General features: G+C 34.6%; 1 protein-coding gene across 12 annotated transcripts in view; it reads left to right on the forward strand.

Annotated features, from left to right (window-relative positions):
- Nucleotides 1-23,285, forward strand: part of SLC35B3 (solute carrier family 35 member B3) — a 24,851-nt gene extending 1,566 nt beyond the window's left edge. For 8 of the 12 annotated variants that reach the window (XM_023221175.2, XM_023221180.3, XM_023221176.2 and 5 more), the window contains 9 exons: nucleotides 4,267-4,560; nucleotides 6,386-6,507; nucleotides 11,815-11,969; nucleotides 13,538-13,645; nucleotides 16,660-16,757; nucleotides 18,890-18,982; nucleotides 19,392-19,503; nucleotides 21,403-21,472; nucleotides 22,664-23,285. In XM_023221175.2, coding sequence (XP_023076943.1) covers nucleotides 4,267-4,560; nucleotides 6,386-6,507; nucleotides 11,815-11,969; nucleotides 13,538-13,645; nucleotides 16,660-16,757; nucleotides 18,890-18,982; nucleotides 19,392-19,503; nucleotides 21,403-21,472; nucleotides 22,664-22,814 — 1,203 coding nt within the window. In that variant the 3' untranslated portion in view covers nucleotides 22,815-23,285. The remainder of the gene's footprint in view (nucleotides 1-4,266; nucleotides 4,561-6,385; nucleotides 6,508-11,814; nucleotides 11,970-13,537; nucleotides 13,646-16,659; nucleotides 16,758-18,889; nucleotides 18,983-19,391; nucleotides 19,504-21,402; nucleotides 21,473-22,663) is intronic. The other 4 variants (XM_031935693.1, XM_023221178.2, XM_023221177.2 and 1 more) reach the window with 3 other exon arrangements.
- Nucleotides 23,286-23,593: the final 308 nt, after the last annotated feature.

Raw genomic sequence — 23,593 nt, forward strand, 5'->3', positions numbered from 1 at the left:
ATAGATAGATAGATAGATAGATAGATAGATAGATAGATAGATAGATATTTTAGTTTCAAGGATTACTGTGAGCTTCAAAAGCAAAGCACAATCTTGATCATTTAGTCTGAAAACTAATTTTAATTCCATGCTTCATTTTTGCCCCCTGCACCACAAGGAGTTTGGCCCATTTTTTTTTAGATGAAGGTTAATACCAATCATTAATGTTTGAAGTGGAAGGGATATGGCAAACATTCCCCAATGATCCCACTTATTAGATATCAGCGGTCTTCATCAGTCACACTTTCTCACTAGTGATGTTCTTATTAATAAAACAGCATTCTAAATGCAAGGCTTTGGTGGGCAAGTTTTATGAGACTGATGCCTCAAGCAAAGGAAAAGCAAATTTATTTTCATGTTCATTTCAAATGTTTTGTGGGGAGTTTCAGTAGCGATGTCGGTATTTTGGCACACATGTAGAAAAGACAGTGCTAGAGAGATTTCATTCTGCACCTGTGGCCTAGATCTGCAGCACATAAAGTTGCCAAGAAGTGTATTAGAAGTGGTAAAGTGTTGGAAAGGAGCTGAATAACGTTGATTAAATAAATGTTGCTTGCTGGCCGGGCGCGGTGGCTCACGCCTGTAATCCCAGCACTTTAGGAGGCCGAGGCGGGCGGATCACGAGTTCAGGAGATCAAGACCATCCTGGCTAACACGGTGAAACCCCATCTCTACTTAAAATACAAAAAATTAGCCTGGCGTGGTGGCGGGTGCATGTAGTCCCAGCTGCTCGGGAGGCTGAGGCAGGAGAATGGCATGAACCCGGGAGGAGGAAGTTGCAGTGAGCCGAGATTGCGCCACTGTACTCCAGCCTGGGCGATGAGGGAGACTCCGTCTCAAAATAAATAAATAAATAAAATAAAAAAATAAATGGTGCTTGCTAAAGAGCGGTAGAGTCCTTCATTTAATCTTACATTTTTGTTATGTGCTAGAACATCATATGAAGATACCTCTTGCCTTAAGGATTTCATAGGCTTTTAGGAGAAACAAGTATAAAAACAAAAAAGCTATACCATTATAATTTAGGAATTTGAAAAATATGTATAATATGATATTAGTGTACAGGACATCATCTTGTTTTTAACTTCGAGGCCTTATTCATGGATGCAGCACGGTCAGACTTCACGTTGAACCATGCGACAGATGGGTCAGAAAGGGAAGAATTGATTATAAACTGTCTAGTAATCTAGGTAAGAGAAAATGGCTGCCTGATGGAGTAGGGTCCAAAACAGATTTTAGATATAGTTATAGATGTAGAGTTAACAGGAATCTTGGCAAAGTATAGAACGTGAGGAAAAGCAAAGATTGTTAAGATAACTCCCAGATTTTTAGCTTGTGTTTCATACTAGGTACTGTTAAGTGAGATTGGGAATATAGGAACCAACAGTAGATTTGTTTTGAGGGGAAAATAATCAGCTTTGGCCACTTTAAATATGAGATGCCAGCAGAGCTTATGAGTGGAGGTATCAAAGAAGCATTTAGACACAGAACTCTGGATCTCAGGAGAGAAGGCAGCGTTGGAAATTCAGGTCTGTATTTCCAGCTGCACATCAAAGGGGTGAGTCATCTTAAGCACACCATATCACCCTAGCAATATTTCTAAAAAGTTGAAGGATGACAACTAGCACAATTTTGGACTGTCATATGCCAGGCAATGTTACATTTATTTCATACAGTCCTAACCAAAATCCTGTGATAGGCACATTTTTAACTTCTCCCACTTTTGAAGGTACAGAACCTAAAGCTTAGAAAAGTTAAACGATTTGCCCAAGGCTTCTCAGCTAATAAGTAGCAAAGCCAGAACTTGAACTCATATCTGTCAAAATTCCAAAGCATGGGGAAAGCATTATGTTATACTGCTTTCTTATACTATTACCTATAATTGTATTGAGTCATTACAATATGCTTGGCAGTTTACTAAATTACAAACATCTCAGAAGAAGGTGACTTTGGGAAAGCGTGACCTTCTGGAGAAATGTTTTGATGCCAATAAAAGCAGGAAAGATATTTTCTAGTTTTATTTATTCTGTATGTATGTGTAAATATATAAGCATTGTTTGTAAATTTCCCCACTGTTTTTCTATAATATTTTCAGTTTTACTGATAAAGTTTGCCAGTACCACCATCCATTTCAAAAATCATATCCAAGCAGAAGGTGAGTGACTGCAAGCTGAAGTTTGAGGGTTTCAAGAGGAAGGATCAGTTTATTTGGTTCATCTGAATATCACATCAGAGTATATGCCAGGTATCAAGGACACAGAGACAAATAAGATTTGAATCTTGCCTTTCAAGTTCTGTTTTCTAGTAACTGGGGGGATTAGTGATGGTGTCACAAAGGAGGGGATATTAAAGCTGAACTTCAAACCTGACCTTGAGAAAGAAGACCTCAGACTGAAAGGACATCATGAACAGAAGGCAGGGGTGTTTGAAAGTCTCTGGTGTATTTCAGGAGTGAAACATGGGTGGTTTATGGCTTTATTGAGAGTGGAGGGAGAGCAAACTTAGAAACCTATGTGAGGCCGGGTTTATTTGAATGGTACTCTATATCCATGCCCACACAGAGAAAAGAGTAAATTGTTAAGGTTTTCATCTCTTCGTTTTGAATGTAGATTCAAGCACAGATTTGACCAAATATTTAGGAGAGATAATTTAAAGCATGGTTTTAAAAGAAAGTCACATCTCAAAGATGTCCTGAGAGATTACATAAAAAGTCTTACAAATGACAGTGATTGAAACATAATGTGGGAAGCAAGAACAAAGGAAAGCGAAGAATAAACAAGAGGAACGCAGTAAACTTCATGAAATTACTTTTCTATTTAGGAATATGGCAGGTGCCCTATAAAATGTTATGGTGACTGCGTGTTTTTAGTTACAAGTGGTATTCAGAATCTTGACCCCTCCTTTAATTCCTAAGGATGACCTGGTTAACCTCTGTAAATTAGCAAACTAGAAGTGATCATGAAGAGGTGACTCTAATTTTGGCCATTTTAAACCATCTTTTAACAGTTTAAAAAAAAAATTACCAAAGGAAAACACTGTCAAAATTATTCTTATTTCTCTTTATGCTGCAGAGTTTAAATTTTTGTTCCCACTGGAATTAAAAACAGATGAGTCGTTTCTAAGAAAATAATTTCTTTTACATAGGTTTGTTCTATACTTTGTCATAATTCTTCAGTCTTTCCTCAGTCTTTACATGGAGTTCAGTTTATATAAATCCAAAGAGAAATTGGTAGCTTCATAACTTTTTTTAAACTGACAAAAAATGACATATTTTCTCCAGCCTTTTACATCCCAGAAGAATGTAAATTAAATTAAAATGATTTGCTCCAGAGGAAGAAAACGTTTTTTAACCTAAGAGATGCTACTGCTGAAGCATATTGTGCTTTCTGTAGTCTGTGATAAATCTAGCTTTGTAAGGACCCTAGTTTGGGGGTTTTTGTTTTTTGTTTTTTGTTTTTGTTTTTTTTTTTTTTCATTTATTTTCTAGAGGCAGGGTCTGGGTCTGTCGCCCAGGCTGGAGTGCAGTGGTGCAATCATAGATTACTGCAGCCTCAAACTCCTGGACTCAAGTGATCCTCCTGCCTCAGCCTCCTGAGTACCTAGGACTACAGGTGTGCACCACCATGCCCAGCTAATTATTTTATTTTATTTTATTTTATTTTATTTTGTAGAGAGAGGGTCTTGCTATGTTGCCCAGGCTGGTCTTGAACTCCTGGTCTCAAGCAGTCTCTCTGCTTCAGCCTCCCAAAATGTTGGGATTACAGGCATGAGCCACCACACCCAGCCTTTGTTTTTTTAGTTTATTTTTTAAATGTCATTAGCAAATATATCTTAGAATTATCTTAGTATTTAAAGGAGAATTACTTTGTTTTTACTCTTCTACAAATAAAGATTGACTTTAATGTTGAAGATGTTATGCATCAACTGTATTTATAGACGCAAAGGCATGTTCTTTGATGAAATACTAGCTTTTGTTGCTGTGGAAATAAGTATGGTTTATATTTAGTTTAATGATGTACTAATCTTTATCAACTGTAGACAAATTGTTTAAAGATTATAGACATACTGTTTTTTGGTGGTTTAGAACCTAGAATACAGGAATTAATATACTAATATCCAGAGAGAAGCAGACATTTATATAATTTTAAAGTATGATTTGGAATATTATTTGGAGGATTACACTTTATCATCTAAATGTTTTCTTTTACTTGCTATTTCCTTCTCTAGGACTTGACACAGCAAGCAAGAGACATACAGGACAAGAGAGTCCAGGAAACCAACAAAGATAACTCTGAAAGCATTGAATGCAGCAAAATAACAATGGATCTCAAGTTCAACAATTCCAGGAAATATATTTCTATCACTGTGCCATCCAAAACCCAAACAATGTCACCACACATCAAGTCAGTTGACGACATCGTGGTACTTGGCATGAATCTCAGCAAGTTTAACAAACTTACTCAGTTTTTCATATGTGTTGCTGGAGTTTTTGTATTTTACCTAATTTACGGGTATTTACAGGTAAAAAAGTTATATGTTTGTAATATGTTAATTATTTATAATAATTGCAGTCAGTATGGGCACTTAACTAGTTTTGCCCGGGATAGTCACTTACGGGATACTGGCTGATTCATAAATTTGAATTTTTTAGTATAGTAGTAGAAAAGAGCTTCTTAAAACAGAAAACAGATCAAAAATTCAAGAGCTAAACATTTTAAGTGCAGAGGAGACACATGTAGAGATTACCCTGAAAAATTGTAATTATGAAAATTAATTTTTAAATATTTAACAAAATGTAGGTAATAATTGCAACCATGTGTTTCCAGGAGAAATAAATGATTCAAGTACTGATTGATATCTTGGAACATTATTGAATGATAGTGTAGTTTACTTGATTCTTGGAGCTCGATAATAAAAGATCATTTTTGCAAAAATATATCAGGATATTTTATGGTTTTCTAAAGGTATCTCTTTAATCCTATAATATTTAAATTATTTCTTTTTTAAACACCTCTTAAATTCGCATTCTTATTTGCTTTGTTTTCTAACTTTGCCAGAATCTTATTGTTCTGTGATTTTTTGCTGGCACAAAACATTTCTAACACTGCAACAATTTGTCTCATACTTACATTATGTTTGAAGAAGTTGTATACCTTTGGCCAGGAGCAAATTTCTGACCTTCAAAGACATGGGCTGGATGGGTGAGGATCCGGGCTAGTGAAAACAGGATGTTGGAATGGGTTCTAATTTTATTAATGGTCATTTAATTAGTGGATATTTTCCCATAACAAGAGAAAGCCTTTGTTATTCAAGGAAAGGAAAATGATGTATTTTCTTAAAACACAGATAATATTTCCAGTGTTCTTTAGTACTAAACAGTTAGTGAATTTAAAAATTGCATTCTTTTTCATTGTCTTGTAGAGATGAAATATCAAGGGAAATGTAAGTGAACATGGAATTGTGACTTTTTTAGTTAGCTAGCTTGCAAGAATGCTATGGAGAATATTAATGTAAAACAAAAATGAATTATAAATTTTAATATTTATAATAACTGATATTCCAGTAGTAGGTGATATAAAACTTGAGATGCCACAATGAAGAACAATTAAAAATAGAGATTAGAATTTCTTGTTGAGAAACATTTTAGAAACATTTTTTTCTTCAGTATACCACTGTTACCAAATAGCTTGGGAACAGAGTTAGCCATTGCAATGGAAAATGAATTTGAAATTTGCTAAGTTTCATTAAATACATTTTCTCTAAATAATCAAGTATTTTAGTTTATAATTGGTTTATGCAAAGTTTTTTTAAGTTACACAAACCCCTGCTAATTATGTTTATAACTTAACCACTTTCATTTTGTGAAAACTGACATTGCTACTGTTACATATAATTACATATCAAAATAGTTCAGAGAAAATGGTTGGGGTTTGGTAATGAAGGGTTTTTTAATAGATGTATGCATATTTATACATACACTTCACTTATTCGATTTGATTTATTGATCAATTTGATTTAGTCAATTAAAAAAACCAGATAACTATTAGAATACCTCTTAGTGACTTGTTAAAAATGGCTTATTAATAACTGATAATAAATATTACTTTATAATATGGTTAGGCAAATTAACCATTTCCTCTAAAAGAAGGTTTATATCATCTATGGCACAAGAATTTCAAAAAATAACATTATCAATATGAAAGAGCTTCTGACCTCTCTAATATACATTTTGTTGTTGTTGGAGGTGGGGCTTGGTTTCTTTAAAAATGTTGTGTTTATAAGAATTTATTTTTAGGAAATTAATGTGCTGCCTTGGACTTAACAGTGTTCATGTGTCTTTTGACAGGAATTAATATTTTCAGTGGAGGGTTTTAAGTCCTATGGCTGGTACCTTACCTTAGTGCAGTTTGCCTTTTACTCCATATTTGGCCTAATAGAACTTCAGCTTATTCAGGACAAAAGGAGGAGGTATGTGGTTTGTTTTTATTTTTTGATATTTCACTCGTATTAGTTGAATTTTTTTGGCATACTGAATATGCGTGAAATTTATACTTCTATTAACAAAATATCTAATAAGCATGATCTCTTGTCAGTATAACCAACTTAATAATACTAAATACAGTTTATTAATTTATACACTGGAAAAAAATGAAGTCTCTCCTTAAATGCAGTATTACAAAATAAAAAAATAATAGCTTTAGGCTCAACTTACGATGTTACATCTTCTTAAAACATGATAAAAAACATGATATACATACTTGGTTTTTATAAATTCTGCTGAAATAGGTGCAGTTACTGATTTATAGTGCAACTGACATCACAGTGGTGAAATGAAATATCAGTACAGTTGAGCATCCCTAATCCAAAAATCTGAAATCTAGAAATGCTTCAAAATTAGAAAAGTTTTGAGTGCCAGTGTGACACAAGTGGAAACTTCCAAACATAAGTACTTAACACAGATTTTGTTTTGTGCACAAAATTATATAAAATGTGCACCATGACCAGCTCTGGGACAGTTGGGATGCAGGGCACCAAGTTCTTAAGCTGCACACAGCGTAATGACCCTGAGCCCAGCCCACGAAACCATTTTTTCCTCCTAGACTTCCTGGCCTATGATGGGAGTGGCTGCCATGAAGACCTATGACATGCTCTAGAGACATTTTCCCCATTGTCTTGGGGATTAACATTCAGATCCTTGTTACTTATGCAAATTTCTGCAGCCAGCTTGAATTTCTCCTCACACAATGGGTTCTTCTTTTCTACTGCATCGTCAGGCTGCAAATTTTCTTAACGTTTTTGCTCTGTTTCCCTTTTAAAATGGAATGCTTTCAACAGCACCCAAGTTACCTTTTGAATGCTTTGCTGCTTAGAAATTTCTTCTGCCAGATACCCTAAATTATCTCAAAGTTCCAAAGATCTCTAGGGCAGGGGCAACTGCCACCAGTCTCTTTGCTAAAACATAGTAAGAGTCACCTTTGCTCTAGTTCCCAACAAGTTCCTCATCTCCATCTGAGACCACCTCAGCCTGGACCTTATTGTTCATATCACTATCAACTTTTTTACCAAAGCCATTGAACAAGTCTCTAGGTGGCTCCAAACTGTCCTACATTTTCCTGTCTTCTGAGTCCTCTAAACTCTTCCAGCCTCTGCCTGATACCCAGTTCCAAAGTTGCTTCCAAATTTTTGGGTCTCATTTCAGCAACACCTCACTCCCAGTACCAATGTACTATTATTAGTCCGTTTTCACGCTGCTGATAAAGACATACCCGAAACTGGGAAGAAAAAGAGGTTTAATTGGACTTACAGTTCCACATGACTGGGGAGGCCTCAGAATCATGGCAAGAGTCAAAAGGCACTTCTTACATGGTGGTGGCAAGAGAAAATGAGGAAGAGTGGAAAATGAGCAAAAGTGGAAACCCCTGATAAAACCATCCGATTTTGTGAGACTTAATCATTACCATGAGAACAGTATGGGGGAACCACCCCCATGATTCAAATTATCTCCCACTGGGTCCCTCCCACAACACATGGAAATTACAGGAGTACAATTCAAGATGAGATTTGAGTGGGGACACAGTAAAACCATATCAAAAATGTTCTGTAAAATTACCTTCAGGTTATGTGTATAATGTATATATGAAACATAAATAAATCTCATAGTAAGACCTGTGTCCCATTCCCCAAGATACCTTACTATGCAGATGCAAATATTCCAAAATCTGAAAAAAATCGATATTTGAAACACTTCTGGTCCGTGAGCAATTTTGATGAAGGATACCAAGTCTGCATCTGTTGTTATAATGCTTTTTTAGAATGTGAAGTTTTTGTGGGATATGCCCCAGCTGACATTGCCATATGATGTCCGATAACTGAGGTTGCATTCTTAAGCATTAGAGAAACATATTTCATTCCTTTTCATCAAGACCAAATGTGCTTGTTTGACAATATCATTTCAGTTAGCAACCATCTAGATTTGAGAAATATCTTGATGTATTTTTAATGGCATATAGAACAGTATGCAATAAAACTTAGTCTCTGATTATAAATAGAAAGTGGTTAAGAATTTGAATATAAAATTTTCTTGGTTAATGTAAGAAGTGTGCTCATTCTGTCATACCCTAATGTGTGTATATATCATGTATCTATTGTGCGGTTTAAATGTAATAACAACTGTAATACTGACATACCTTGATACAAACGTTTAATCCTTTAGTGAAGATTTCAGAAATTGTGCAGCTTTTTTTTTAATCATAAAATGATTTTGAAGTTTGTATCAAGGTAACTACAGATTTATATATTTAAATCTGTATTACAGGTTTCTTCATGGGTCTAATTTTGCCTCTCAACTTGTCTTCATTGCCAGTAAATTACAGTAGCAATTATTGTAAAAATATTTGAACCTTAGAGTATCATCTTCGTTATTTTTTTGTTTTATCATGATTCTCCATGATAGAATCATGGAGGCAAGCCAATGAAATCCAACTTCCTCATTTTACCAATGAGAAAACAAAGACCTAGAGGAGTACTGGGAATAGCCATAGGTGATAGAATAGGAAGTAATTAAATATATCTGTCAAGACTAATACATAAGGAAGTTTGATGATGATTCACTACTTATTGCAAACTACTGGGCCTTCTAAGGTAAGATTGCTTCTAAGGCAAAAGACACTAATACTGTCTTTGTACATGAAAAATGATGCAATGACGATGCATGTCCTGTTACATTTCAGAAAGAAATACCTCCCTATCAGCTACCCAGATGAGAGGGGAGGGGGCCTCAGTCCATGTTTATCCCAACTTTTAAATCACATGACCATAACATATTTAAAAAATAATAATAATGTATAAGTGAAACAATTTGGGAGAAGAATTTATGTATTTATAATAAATGTAATGAATTGAAACCTTTCTGAATTTATTTCTGCATGTACACCCATATCTGAATTTATTTAATGGTACTGCTACTCAGACCTTTAATTAGCTAAACTCTTTGCTGTTGTTATTTTTTTCTTCTTCCTATTATGAATACCGGCATACTGGAATAAGTACATCAATACTCATTGAGAATTTGGAGTTAGAAACATGGGTTTGGGTCTTGGCACTTGGGTCTTATTACATCTGTCAAGACCTCAGAGAAGTTTCTATAATACTCTAAATTTTATTTTGAGGATCATATGTGGTAATGCATGCTAAAGTACATCATAAAGTGTAATATCCTAAATATACTGCTAATTATTTTTCATCAAAGAATACCTTGTAACATTATTATTAATTATTATGAGTTTTTAATTAAGGAGAGCTCTCAGATTTGTCTTGAAGAGGTTTTTAAAGTTAAAATTTTCTCCCAGCCAGGCACGGTGGCTCATGCCTGTAATCCTAGCACTTTGGGAGGCCAAAGCAGGTTGATCACCTGAGGTTAGGAGTTTGAGACCAACCTGGCCAACATGGTGAAACCCCGTCTCTACCAAAAATATATAATTAGCTGGACGTGGTGGCAGGCACTTGTAATCCTAGCTACTCAGGAACCTGAGGCAGGAGAATGGTTTGAACCCCGGAGGTGGAGGTTGCATTGAGCCAAGATGGCGCCACTGCACTCCAGCCTGGGCAACAAGAGCAAGACTCGGTCTCAAAAAAAAATTTTCTCCCCATTCCTAAGGAAGCAATCAACATATTAAATAAAATAGAAATAGTGAGTATTCTGGAGGCAAGCTGATCAAATCTAATGTCTTCATTTTACCAGTGAGAAAACAAAGACCTAGAGGACTGCTGAGAATTTTTTGAGCTCCTTTTGGAGCTACTTTTGGATTTAGTTCCCCTGAGTTTCAGGCTGGTTTTCTTTCTACCTGTACTGTGCTACTTTTCTACTCATTCCTTGTAAGTTTTTCTGACTTGAATTTTTATTCTCTGCCAATGATTTGCCATTTATCTTTGAGGAAATCTGACCACCATGACTTTCATCATTTTACCTGGAGAAGTGGTGCTCCACCATCACTGATGATATCCCAGTGAGGGTCAAACCCCATGGATGGCATGAACACATTTACGCTGATGCATATGGGCATGCCAAGTTGTTCCCATGTGGATTTTCACAGTTAACTACTCTATTAGTACTTAAGTGGAAGAAAAAAACCCTCAGAATCACAATGTAAATGATGCATTTTAATTGACTTTTTCCAGTAAATTATTTTACCTTATATCTAACCATATAAAAGATGAGGAATTTTGTTGCCTTAATTTCAATGTCAACACAAATTGTAAAATGGAAATTACATCTAACTCTCCAGCATTGTCAATATGAATAGTGCCTCATTGTGTTTGTGTTCATCATACCAGCGTACAAGATTATTAGTTTAGACCATTAAATATCTAGTCAAAGTGAGCATATGCTCACAGTAATGGCTCAAAATTCTGAAGATGCTGAATTAAGAATCTCCTTTAGGAACTTTAGATAGAGCCAAAGTTAAAAGACTTGAAATCATGAGGAGAGAGTCAGATACCTCATCTTAAAAGTTGATTATTATAACATGGAATACAGAGAGATGATCTATAAGATATTATAATAAAATTATATCTAGGGTTTTAAACCACATGAACTTTTCCTAGAGAAATTCTTCTTGGGTTATTTTAACAGAATGGATAGATGTATTTTTCCTAATGCTAGATGGAAACATTAGGAAACAGAACAACAATTCAAGAGTTAAAAATTCGTTTTAAAATAGTTAAGGTACCTTTTACCATTATGGAGGCCAACATTAGCTGGGCATGGTGGTGCACACCTGTAGTCCCAGCTACTCAAGAGGCTATGGCAAAATAATTTCTTGAACCCATGAGACAGAGGTTGCAGTTAGCTGAGATTGTGCCACTGCATTCCAGCCTGGGCAACAAAGCGAGACCTTGTCTCAAGCAAACAAAAAAAGAAGCTGTTTTTTTCTAACTTTGATTAAGATGGTTTTTATTCGTGGCTAGAACTGCTGTTTAAAAAAAAAAAAAAAACCTTTTGTCAACATTTATACCTTCAGTAAAAATCTAAACTCTTTTTTACATAATTGAGTGGCCTCATTTATGATTGATTAAATAAAGGTAAATTGTTATTTTTATAAACTTTTTTATACAAGAGCATTACAGTTTTTAAATAGTGGTATTTTTGCTAATATTTCCAGAAATAGTAACCAGAAATTAGAAAAGTAATTAGACATTTACACATTGTGAACACATTATCTTTTAGTAGTATGAATTGGGTCCCAAAATGAAGGTTTTAAAAATTGTCTTTTACAGAATACCAGGAAAAACCTACATGATAATAGCTTTTCTAACTGTGGGTACTATGGGGTTATCAAACACTTCCTTGGGCTACCTGAATTACCCTACCCAAGTCATCTTCAAGTGCTGCAAATTGATTCCTGTTATGCTAGGAGGAGTTTTTATTCAAGGTATAGTAATTACATGTTTTTTATACTCTTTAAAACTAATAGGCTATGTTATGGCATCTAGCATTAGGAAAAACATTAAACTTCTATTATATTTTCAATGAGCATTCTAGGTATTGTAACAATTCTGAATGATGTCTTACCAAAATAAGGTATTCTAAAAACACTGATGGCCGTGCAGGGTAGGCGGATCACAAGGTCAGGAGTTCAAGACCAGCCTGGCCAATATGGTGAAACCTTGTCTCTACTAAAAATACAAAAATTAGCCAGGCATAGTGGTGTATGACTGTAGTCCCAGCTACTCCGGAGGATGAGGCAGAAGAATTGCTTGAACCCAGAAGGCAGAAGTTGCAGTGAGCCGAGGTTGCACCACCGCACTGCAGCCTGGGTGACACAGCAAGACTTGTCTCAAAAAAAAAAAAAAACACTGATATGCCTTAGTGTCTGAAGTTAGTAATTAGGACTTAAGAAAAAGAAAAGATAATACTTCGTTTTATTATTTTATTTTGGAATCTACCACATTTCCAGCAATACTATATTTACGTATTAAAGGTCTAGCTCAGAAGTACCTGGAAAAGTCCCTTTTTTCATTTCCTTCATTCTTCTCTCCAGGGCTCCACACTTCACCTCCATTGTACATGGGCAGTTCTCATATTGAAGTAAAGTTTAATCTGAGCAGAACTGCATTTTTACCAACCCTGCTGGCTTAGTGATTTTTAGAGCCCCAGCTACGTGATGAGTTTTGTGGAAATAGGAGTAAAAGAGGAAGTAGTGATAACAACAAACAGTGAAAGTAGCTTCTGTTGTTCTTATTGTCATCAGGAATATTCGTGTTTTAATAGTCGGGTGTTTCTGTATCACTGAAGTTCTTATACAGCCTGATTTCATTTATGCATTAGATACCATCCCAGAATAAACCTTTAAAAATGAAAGTGTTTTCAACTACTTCATGTATCACTTCAGGATAACTTCGTGTAAGAAAAAATAATGGACTTCAATCCCTATTAAAAATCACATTTATTGTCCCAACTAACTAGGCATATATAATATTGTCCTTATAAACCTTACAAAAAAGTCATACTATATTTTATTTTTAAAATAAGGCTATATTAAAATAATTTTCACCTGCCTGGAAGTTAATCTCATTATGATATTTGCAAACTTAGTTATGTAACCAGATTCATTATTCTGGTTACTTTGTAAACTTACAAACTACAAGAAAATTAGTAACCTTTTATTATGCATAAAGTAAAATAGGCACTAGATTTCCAGGAATTTTTTTAAATGTTTGTGGATGTGCATTATTCTTGCTGTCAGTTTTTGCCAAAGTATGTATTTTAGTGTCACTATTATACCAGATAAAGTAGCTCTTGTTTCTAACGTATAGGGACATACTGCTTCCCATTGGTAGTTTTCAGAAGCCCTCTTGTGACTGCTGCCTTGACCTAAGTGTTCACGTTTTTGGCATTGGATATAAAAAAACGAATCCATGTTCTACTTAACACCTAGAGCAAACACAAAGCTGGGTGGGTATTTGCATAATGAAGCCGACTTACATTTGTTTTATACAGGAAAGCGTTATAATGTTGCAGATGTGTCTGCTGCCATATGTATGAGCCTCGGCCTGATATGGTTTACCCTTGCTGACAGCACAATTGCACCAAATTTCAACCTGACAGGTAAGCAATGTATATTTCTAGCTTTTATAGGCATTTTAGTTTAGAATACGAATTTCGAATATTTTGTAAGCATTTTAAATGATAGTATGACAGCTGCAATTTTCATATCTAACATAAAGCTTTTGGACTTTCCATATAAGGTGTAGTGAAAGTACCACAGCTCTGTAGATAGAGCAATTTGTTTGTTTGTTTTTTAGTGTGCTTGCATTTTGACAGGAGAGGACACTTTGCCAAGTCAAAATCTTTGATAAGCTGAATTGGAAATAGACATATGAGTTATAAGGGAATAACAGTAGTAATTGTTTTCAACTATCATTTGAAAAAAAACTTTGAAACTTGCACATTTGCATGTAACTGTTTTAGCTAAAGAAGGAAAGGTGTGCTGTGCTGTTGTATTAAACAGTTTAATATAAATATAGACATTACCTTAAAGTGCTTGAAGTTTCTACTGTAAGTAAGTTTTCTCTATAGTGTGCTGTGTGAAATTTTGTAAATTAAATTTAGGTTTTTCAAAAGCAGACTAGTTATTGCAGTATTTTTAGAAATAAGAATTAAGTATTGGAATTCTATTTTTATTTTTATTTGAAAAAGAAATTGGGGGTACTTTGGTGTTTATATATGCAGTATTGTCAGTTTTACTAATAAGACTAACTTAGTGACATTCCATCTCCTAATCTGACAAAAATAGAATTTAAAATATCTGGGACTCTATAGAAACTGAGAGAACAGCAATAATCATAATAACATCAGCAAGTACAAAGTATGTTTGAGAAAAAGTCCAAACTATTACATAATGAAAAAAATTATTTACATCAGCTTCACTATTCTTCCTAAGAATCAGAACCTCTCACCAGTTGTCAATCTTACTTACTAACCTGGTTAACCAAACTGAATGAATGTATTTAACTGTAACCAGTTCTGCATCTTGGAGCAACCCTTTAGCAACCCCAAGGTTCTGGTAGTAGCTACCAGAACTCACTCACTGCTTGATTTTAGAGAAAGTGTATAGTTGCAGATGTTTCTAACATGGTCTAGATCAGCAGTCCCTAACCTTCTTGGCACCAAGGACTGGTTCCATGGAAGACAGTTTTTCAACAGGGAGTGGTGGGGGAGGATGGTTTCAGATGAAACTACTCTCCCACCACAGATCATTAGGCATTAGATTTTCATAAGGAGTGCAACATAGATCCCTCACGTGTGCAGTTCACAGTAGTGTCCCCGCTCCTATGAGAATCTGTCGCAGCTGATCTGACAGGAGGCAGAGCTCAGGCGGTAATGCTCGCTCACTGGCTGCTTATCCCCAACTGTGCAGCCGGGTTCCTAATAGGCCAGGGACTGGGGCTTGGGAATCCATGGTCTAGATCTTTCAGGATTGCTTCAAGGAATATTATACTTGAAAACTGAGAGAAGTGACTCTTGTACTTATGAAAAGGTAATATTAGAGAAGGCACCAAATTAGCAGTGAGAGATGTGGCTTCAAATTCTATTTGAATTACTTAAAAATATAGCCGCAGGTAAATTGCCACACCCCTTTGTGCTTCACCCATAAAACAGAGAATAACAACTCCCCACATGGAAAGATAGTGGGAGGACAGACTGAGATGAAGGAATAATGAATGGGAAATTACATACACAGGATGGCAGAGGGCGTGGTGATAGTGACAGCAATGGAAAGAGCTGAATCCAGTGGTTCTGTACCTTCTCACTGTAACTTAAGTGCTAACCCTGTCTGAGTTCCATGGACATATTTTTGTAGAGAATTAGAACCCAACCATACTTCATCATTAAGAATAATCCATGAGCACTTAAATCCCTATCCTGATCTATTAGAGTATATTATCTAAAGGAGAGGAGGTTAACTGTTAAAATGGTTATTTAAGATAGATATAAATAAAACTTTGAATGTATAAGGTATATATGTGTGTATGTGTATATATATATATCAGAAGTTAGATGATACAAAGTTGAATAAGTATAAAAATTTAAATCTTAATTGACTGAGGTGCATACACACGTGTCCATGCACTTTTCTGCTACCTATGGTTGCTTATGCGTTAACAAAAGGAAAGAAAAAATTTCTCTAAACCCCATCAGACTCATAGATAAAACCAAGACTGCTCTTGACTCCTTCTGTAAAGCACAGTGACCGATGACCCTGCGTCCTAGATACTGTCAGTTACTAGCCTGCTTCCCAAGTACACATGCGCACTTGATGCCTCTCAGGAATGAATAGTGTTGACTCTCAGATTTGTTTATGTCAGTTGTACCTTTATTAAGTTTTTCAAAAATGAGTATGAACAAAGAATTGTTTTTGTGAAAACTGAGTTAACTGACACAACTTGATTGACAAGCAATAAAATCACTATTGAATGAGGTGTGGGTAAAACCACTGTGAATATTGGAGGGAAGCTCGTAAACATATGAAAGGATTCTGTACTCTGCAGGGCACTTTTAAACAAAAGCACCTTGGAAATCATGGAAAATGTGTGCTATTAGTGTGTTTATACAAAGGAGAAAATACGGAATTCTATTCAGGACCCATGCTCAAAGAAAAAGGCCCTGACAGCTGCGTGCATATTTATGTGATTTAAATTAAACATTTTAGTAATAATAGGGTTTTTCAAAAATGGCTTTTCTCTTCATCTTTTTTTTTTTTTTAATTAACTGACTAGCCACTAATCCCAGTAGACAGATACCCTAAGAGTTTCTTCTACACTTTCAGAACTAGTGGAACTATTAGACTAGTGGAATATTTGTGGAACTGTTATTTGATACGCTGTTGAAATGTGATAACAGTGACAGAACTAACTCAGTTTATTAGTGTATCTTTTTTAATATCATCACCTTTGTACTTGTTACAACTGATTGTGAATAAGAATATTCTGGATTACCAAACGTGGTTGAAGATCTGCTTTTGTTTTTTAGACCAATGAAATTTCTGATAAAGCTTGAATATAGTTCATATGTTTAAATAAGGATTTTTTTTTTGTTGTTTTTTTAATACCTTCTTGAAGGTGTGGTGCTTATTTCCCTGGCCTTATGTGCAGATGCTGTCATTGGAAATGTTCAAGAGAAAGCTATGAAACTTCATAATGCTTCTAATTCTGAAATGGTAAATACTCTAGTGTTTTTTCTTCAAATTAGACAGACTTAAAAAATGGTGATGTACATAATTTGATGAAATAATTATAATATCATTATAACTAGCATTGCATTTTTAAGCTGTCATTTTTATAAAAGTAATACATTCAAACATTATAGGAAAGTAAAAACTAAAACTACAACTAGCAGTGCTAACCACTTGTTGCATAGTTAACAAATTTTTTCCTCATTTATTTAGTTTTTATGTATTAAAATAAAATCTTTTGTTATGTCATTTCTCTTATCTCTTTCTAATGGGTAGTATTTTTCCATGTAGAAGTTTGTCATTTTTATATGGCCCAGTTTGTCTTTGCCTTGCTGGCTTCTGGCTCAGTATCATGGTTGAAAAGAGCTTTCCCAACCCTGAGATGTAGAACATGTCATCCCTCTTGCCTACTAGTTTTGTGTTTTCCTTTTTTATTAAGCCCTTGATGCAATCTAAAACTTTTTAAAAAGAACTTTTCTTCTTTTCTTTCAAATGACTACCCATTTTTTCCAATATCATTTATTGAATAATCCACTTTCAGCTCATTTTAAATGCCCTCTTTATCATATCACACTCTAGTGTGGCATTCAGAATTGTATTTGAATTTATTTTTGCAATAGTACATATAATGACAGCAGCTTTCTCATACATTTATTATCTGTTAGGACTAGCTACCATTGTTCCTTTTCTTTTGCAGAATATTACTACCAGTAGTTATTCTGGGGTGTTTATATTCCCAAATAAACTAAAAATTCCATTGGTATTGTGATTGGTATGGCATTGAATTATAAATTAATTTAGGGAGAATGGCATCTTGATTATTTCAGTCCAAGAATAAGGTATGACTTTTCTTTTACTCAAGTGGTCTTTTTTTTTCAATGTCCATTAGAGTTTAAAGTTTTCTTCATGTAAATCCAGCACATTTCTTATTAAAGGTATTGTTAGGTATAATAACTTACTAAAATTATTTCATCTTTTTGTAGTTACTGCAAATAATATCTTTCTGTATGTCTTATAACTGGTGTTTTTTGCAAATAATGTCTTTTTGTATATCTTGTAACTGGTTTTTATATAGGAAAATTGTGTATGTGTGTGTGTCTGTGTGTGTGTGTGTGTGTGTGTGTGTGTGTGTGACATTAATTTTATAACCAGCCACCTTGCTAGACAGAAAGAGCATACTGAATTAAGGATAGACAGGACTATTCTTTCCTGTTATTTTCTTGACACAGAATGGGGCAACTTAAGTACTTTCTGATAACACAGGAACTTGGTTAAGAATTTTCTTCATCATCATCACTACTCGTAGATAAGGTCAGGATGGGCGCAGAGAGAATTGAGGGAGTGTAGGTTGTTAGAAAGTTAATATAATGCAGTGGTTATGATGGTAGGCTCTGGAATAAGATAGCTTAGTTCATATCCTGGCTTTACTAGCACTTATTTGGGGAAAATTACTTAGTATCTCTAAGTTATAGTTTCTTCATCTGGAAATTGGATTATGATGACTAAGAATACCCATCTCTAGGATGGCTGTGAGAAGTAAATGGAATAATCCATACCGAGCTTCAGTACAGTACCTGACACACAGCAGATATTTAGGTTTGCTGCTGCTGCTACTGCTGCTGCTGATTCTGTTTATGAAAAGCATAGTAAATTGGGATTAAAAGGTTGGTTGGAAAATAGAGAAGTTAAGCAGTAGATATGCCATATACTGCTTATTTTCATTATATTTTAATGTCTTTTAGAACTTAATGTTTGGGTTTTTTTAGGTTTTATAAGTAGCTTTAAAGCTTTTTATTTTCTTTCATTTAAGTATTGTTTTTTAGAACTCATAAAAATCTGGTTTGATTTCAGTAATTAAGTCTAGAAAAAAATGAATATGTAAGCATATATGAAAGGATTAATATTACTAGGCGTTATTTTGTACATAAAATTGAGGCATAGACTTATAAAACATTAGAATCAAATATCATTTCTGGAAATTTAGGCCATATTGAAATGATAATGTTTCTTTTAAAATGTTTGTTCTGCAAACCTGATTGAGCCATAGAGTTAAAAACCTTAGTCTTCTACTTTCTGTTTGATAGTACTTTTTTCTTCTTTATTTTTATCTGCTCTAGGTATTGTATTCGTATTCAATTGGTTTTGTATACATTTTACTGGGCTTGACATGCACTAGTGGATTAGGCCCTGCAGTAACATTTTGTGCAAAGGTAAACACTAATCACATTTTTTAAAAAAAAAATATCTTCTGTTAAATAATTTTCTCTATATTTCTAATTTCTCTTGTTCACAAGAGGCTATCATAATGATACCTCCTTTAATATAATGTATGCCAATCAGAAATTAATTTCAGAAATGAAATGATTCATATTTAAATTTATTTTATCCTTGCTGTACCCTATGAGTTGATTTTTAAGCTGTTCATAATGTAGAAAAGTTGAGGATCTTTAATTTCAACATTATTTTTTCATTAAATCAAAATAAGAATCTTTGCTTGACTGCATTGTCAAACAGCTTATTATTGCTCAAGAAGTTGATTAAAATCTGTAGTTTTATTTTATTTGTAATACCTCGGGGTTTGTTTCACATTTTTCTAACAGGCTTTTTTATTTTTTGCAGAATCCAATTCGGACCTATGGTTATGCGTTCCTTTTTTCCCTCACTGGATATTTTGGAATCTCCTTTGTTCTGGCTTTGATTAAAATTTTTGGTGCACTTATTGCTGTAACAGGTAGGAGGGATTTACTTGCTTTGATTATAAAATAAGCATTCATATTTTCTCTGATGTTCTTTTTCAAAACATAAGGGCAACATCTCCTTTACATTAAAAAGAAAATTATCCTATTTCGCCAATTTATTCTTTGGCTTATGGCCTTTCTTTAGAATGCTAAAGAAACTTATTTTTGGTCTTACTTTCTTATTTTGATGGTTTAATTTTAAAATCAATCATATACATTTATCAGAACAGTAACCCTTAAACGCATTAAAAGAACTTTCTATAAAATTATGATGAGATGAAGACCTCCAAAGAAAGTACTACCTTTATATTCTTCTAACCTATAACTGAAAATTTCAATTTTGTTGCATTTCAAGTATGAGAAGTACACTTTAAATAAGCTTTTTAGCTTATTTATACATTTTCTAGGACACCAACCAGATTAGCTTCCCTTTTCACCAGTAAGCACTATGCCTCTGCTCTGTGCAGGGTCTTTGCTTGGCCCTATAGAAAAATCAGTTGTATTTGTTCTGCTTTGGAACAAAGCGTACAGCCTAATGAGAGGAACAGATGAGTCAGTGTGTCACCTGTGTCATTTGCCAAAACTCTAAGGTACAGCCTTTGCCTTAGAGGTGCAGGCAGGAGTTTTTCTTTCTCACGTAAAAGAAAGCCAGAGTTGGCAATAATCATAGCTAATGTGTACATAGCCCTAGTATGTACCAGACACCATTATTTTAATCTCACAACAGTCCTATAAATTAGGCACTATGATTGTTCCATTTTGCAGATGGATAAACTGAGGTACAGGGAGGTTAAGTGACTTGTCTCATAGTCGACCAGAGCCAGGTTCCAGTGATGGCAGTCTGGCTGCACACCTGTGCTCTTCACCATACATTATACTGCCTCTAAGCTGGTATGGTGACTCCCTGCTCCTGAGAAACCCACATTCTTTCTGTCCGCTGTGCCATCTTCATCCTCATGCTATGCAGTAGGATGGAGTAAGAGAAGATGAAAATCCTAAAAGTCATACTCCGAGAAACAGCACTTCTGCTCACATTTCACCACAGCCTGGACACATGACCAAACCTAGTAGCTGGAGAAGCGGAACGTATACCCAGCATAAAATAGGGGTCCTTTTACTATAGAAATGAAAACAGACATTGGGAATCTGACTCTGGCATGTTTCCAAAACAGCTTCTTCCTTTGGAATTCATTCATTCATGCATAAATTACTAAGTGCCAGGAACTGTAGAGTCTTGGAATATACAGATGAATAAGGCAAGAAACTAAGTAAAGCACGTAGTCTAGTGGGAAGACGGCAACTGATGTGCAGTGAGGAGGAAAGGGCTGTCACGGAGATCTATGCAGATCTCCCCGCTCTGCCTGGGACCAGGGAGGAAGGCTTCCAGCCTTACGGCAGACTTCAAAGTGTAGTACTTCAAAGGACAGGAGAAAGTTAATACAGATGTGTAAAGAAGAGTGTAATGATTACTCATAGTCTTATCCAGAGATGACCCCTATTAAGATATGAGTAGATCCTTTAGATTACTGTGTTTAAAGAATAACCCCTGCCTCTAGCTAATCATAGCTTCCATAGGAAAGCCTTTCTCTAAGACTTACTGTGGCTACATAATACCATGGTCTCCATCAAGTATTCATTACAGTTATACTTTAACATTTAACTGTATTAATTATTTAATGTCTGCTTCCCTACAAGACTAAACTCCATAGTAACAGGGAACATTGACTTTTGTGCATTTGTTTGGTTGGTTGGTTTTTACTTTCCATTGTTACCTTGGCACCTCACACAGATTCTCGCTGTAAGTCAGCTCTGTAAATATTTGCTGAATAAATGATTTCTAAAATATTGTCAAGATAATAGGCACATTCTAAACTAATTTATTGCTCCTACAGTGACAACAGGAAGAAAAGCAATGACCATTGTACTTTCGTTTATATTCTTTGCTAAACCATTCACATTTCAGTAAGTACTTTTTACTCAGTTTTTAGGTACTGTGTTTCACATTTCCTGTTAATCTTAATTTCAACTTTTCTACTTTTTCTTTTTTGTAGTAAGTGTATTTATTTTTGTATAAATTAATGTGGTTTTTTTTTCCTGTTATGCTTTATAAAGAAACTTTGTCATCTTGATCTCTTAACTATCAGTGTGTCTTCTGCTATTTTGGAAATGTCGGTGGTTTATTATTTTGAATTTATCATTTTATGCTTAAATTGCCTAACCAGAGTCCAGTGCAAATGTGACCTGTTTCCATTATGAGTGAATGTGAGTGATGTGTACATTGTTGAGATTAAGGGATTCCCCTTTGCCCTACTGCAAATATATAAATTACGTATTTATAGCACATGCTTTTAAAAAGTATTAGTTTATTTGATGCCTGTTTCCACAAAGGATTTAAGGCAGAGAAGTATTCTGTAAGTTACATCCCAAAGACGTACTTAGCTTGTATTTTTTGTGTGTGCCAAAGTGTTTACTCTCATATTTACTGTCTGTACTGTTTGTTTGACATTAGCATCATTTAAACTTACATTGCTCAAGATTGTGAAGTTTCAAACCAAAATCTTAACAATCTGTAAGTTTAGAGGGAAACATAAAATTAATTTCCATCAATGTATTACAGATTGTTATTTGTCTATAAACTAGTTTTTCTTTCTATATGTACTAGGTATAATACATAATAGTATTATGTTATACATAAATATAATTATAATGATTCCCCTACTTTCTCAGGGATGTTTCTCTTTTTATTCCTTTATATTCTACCCAACTGAGACAACGAGTTGGACAGCTGAGTTTAATTCCCAAAATGGCCTTTGGTAGATATACATATCCAATGCTTTAAGTGTACTCTTCAGACTTTTGGTAGGGGGTTGTACTTTGAATATGCTGCTGTTATCCCCAAAGCTCAAATGAACTATGTCATATAAAATTTTATAAAATATCTTTCTCTATATATATTCAATGTATTAATAAAAGATACAGGATTCTATCTAATCTCATCTAAGAATACTATTTTTATTTTAATGCTGTTATTGTAGAACAGCAGAATTTTACTTCACTGAAGAATTATTATGGACAAATTACCAAATTCTGTGGTTAACAGTAGATTGTTATTTTGCTAATTTTAATATTTTTTTCCTTATTTCTTTCTCTTAGGTATGTATGGTCTGGTTTCTTAGTTGTCCTTGGTATATTTCTCAATGTTTACAGCAAAAATATGGATAAAATAAGACTACCATCACTGTATGATTTGATAAACAAATCAGTGGAAGCAAGAAAATCAAGGACGCTGGCACAAACTGTATAGACAGTGATTTGTCCTATTTAAAATAGAATTTTAAGGGAACAATCAATTAACTTTCCAAAGGGACTGATAAAAACCAAAGGATCTGGAGGCATTGCTATCCCATTTGTGGATAGATTTCATATGAAGTTGTTTTGTGGTGTCAGCCTTTTCTTCAGAGCACTTATTTGACTGACTTCCAAAGCAATCAAGACAGCCACATCTAGCATGCTTTACAATAAAATGTCAATATGAAGGACTGTAATTCCTAGCATTTTATTGAGAATTTCACTGGAAATGGACCACATGTTGCAAGACTAACTGGCTATGATTATGACATATCAAAGAAATCGATATGTAATAGCAGATTGTTTTATATTCATTCCATTTTGATGGTGTTATTTAAATTGATTCTCTGTTATAAGAGTAAACTGATGAGTTGAAGTCTGGAGAGAATAACATTCATTATAAATAAAATTATTCTGTGATCTTTTTGCAAGATGTGTTAATAGAATTTTGTTATAAAGAGAGAAATGAAAGTTGGAGTAAGGCTTAACATGCACTTTAAAACTTGAGTTTTCTCTCATTTAAAATTATTCTTTAGAGCAGGAGCTCCCAACCCCCCAGACCATGGACTGGTACTGGTACATGGCCTTTTAGGAAGCAGACTGTGCAGCAGAAGGTGAGAAGCTGACAAGTTAGCATTACCATCTGAGCTCCACCTCCTGTCAGACCAGTGGCAGCGTTAGATTCTCATAGTAGCATGAACCCTGTTAGGAACTGCATATGCGAGGGGTTTGGGT

This window comes from Piliocolobus tephrosceles, chromosome 5 (genome assembly GCF_002776525.5).
Source record: "Piliocolobus tephrosceles isolate RC106 chromosome 5, ASM277652v3, whole genome shotgun sequence".
In the NCBI taxonomy this organism is placed as follows: Eukaryota; Metazoa; Chordata; class Mammalia; order Primates; family Cercopithecidae; genus Piliocolobus; species Piliocolobus tephrosceles.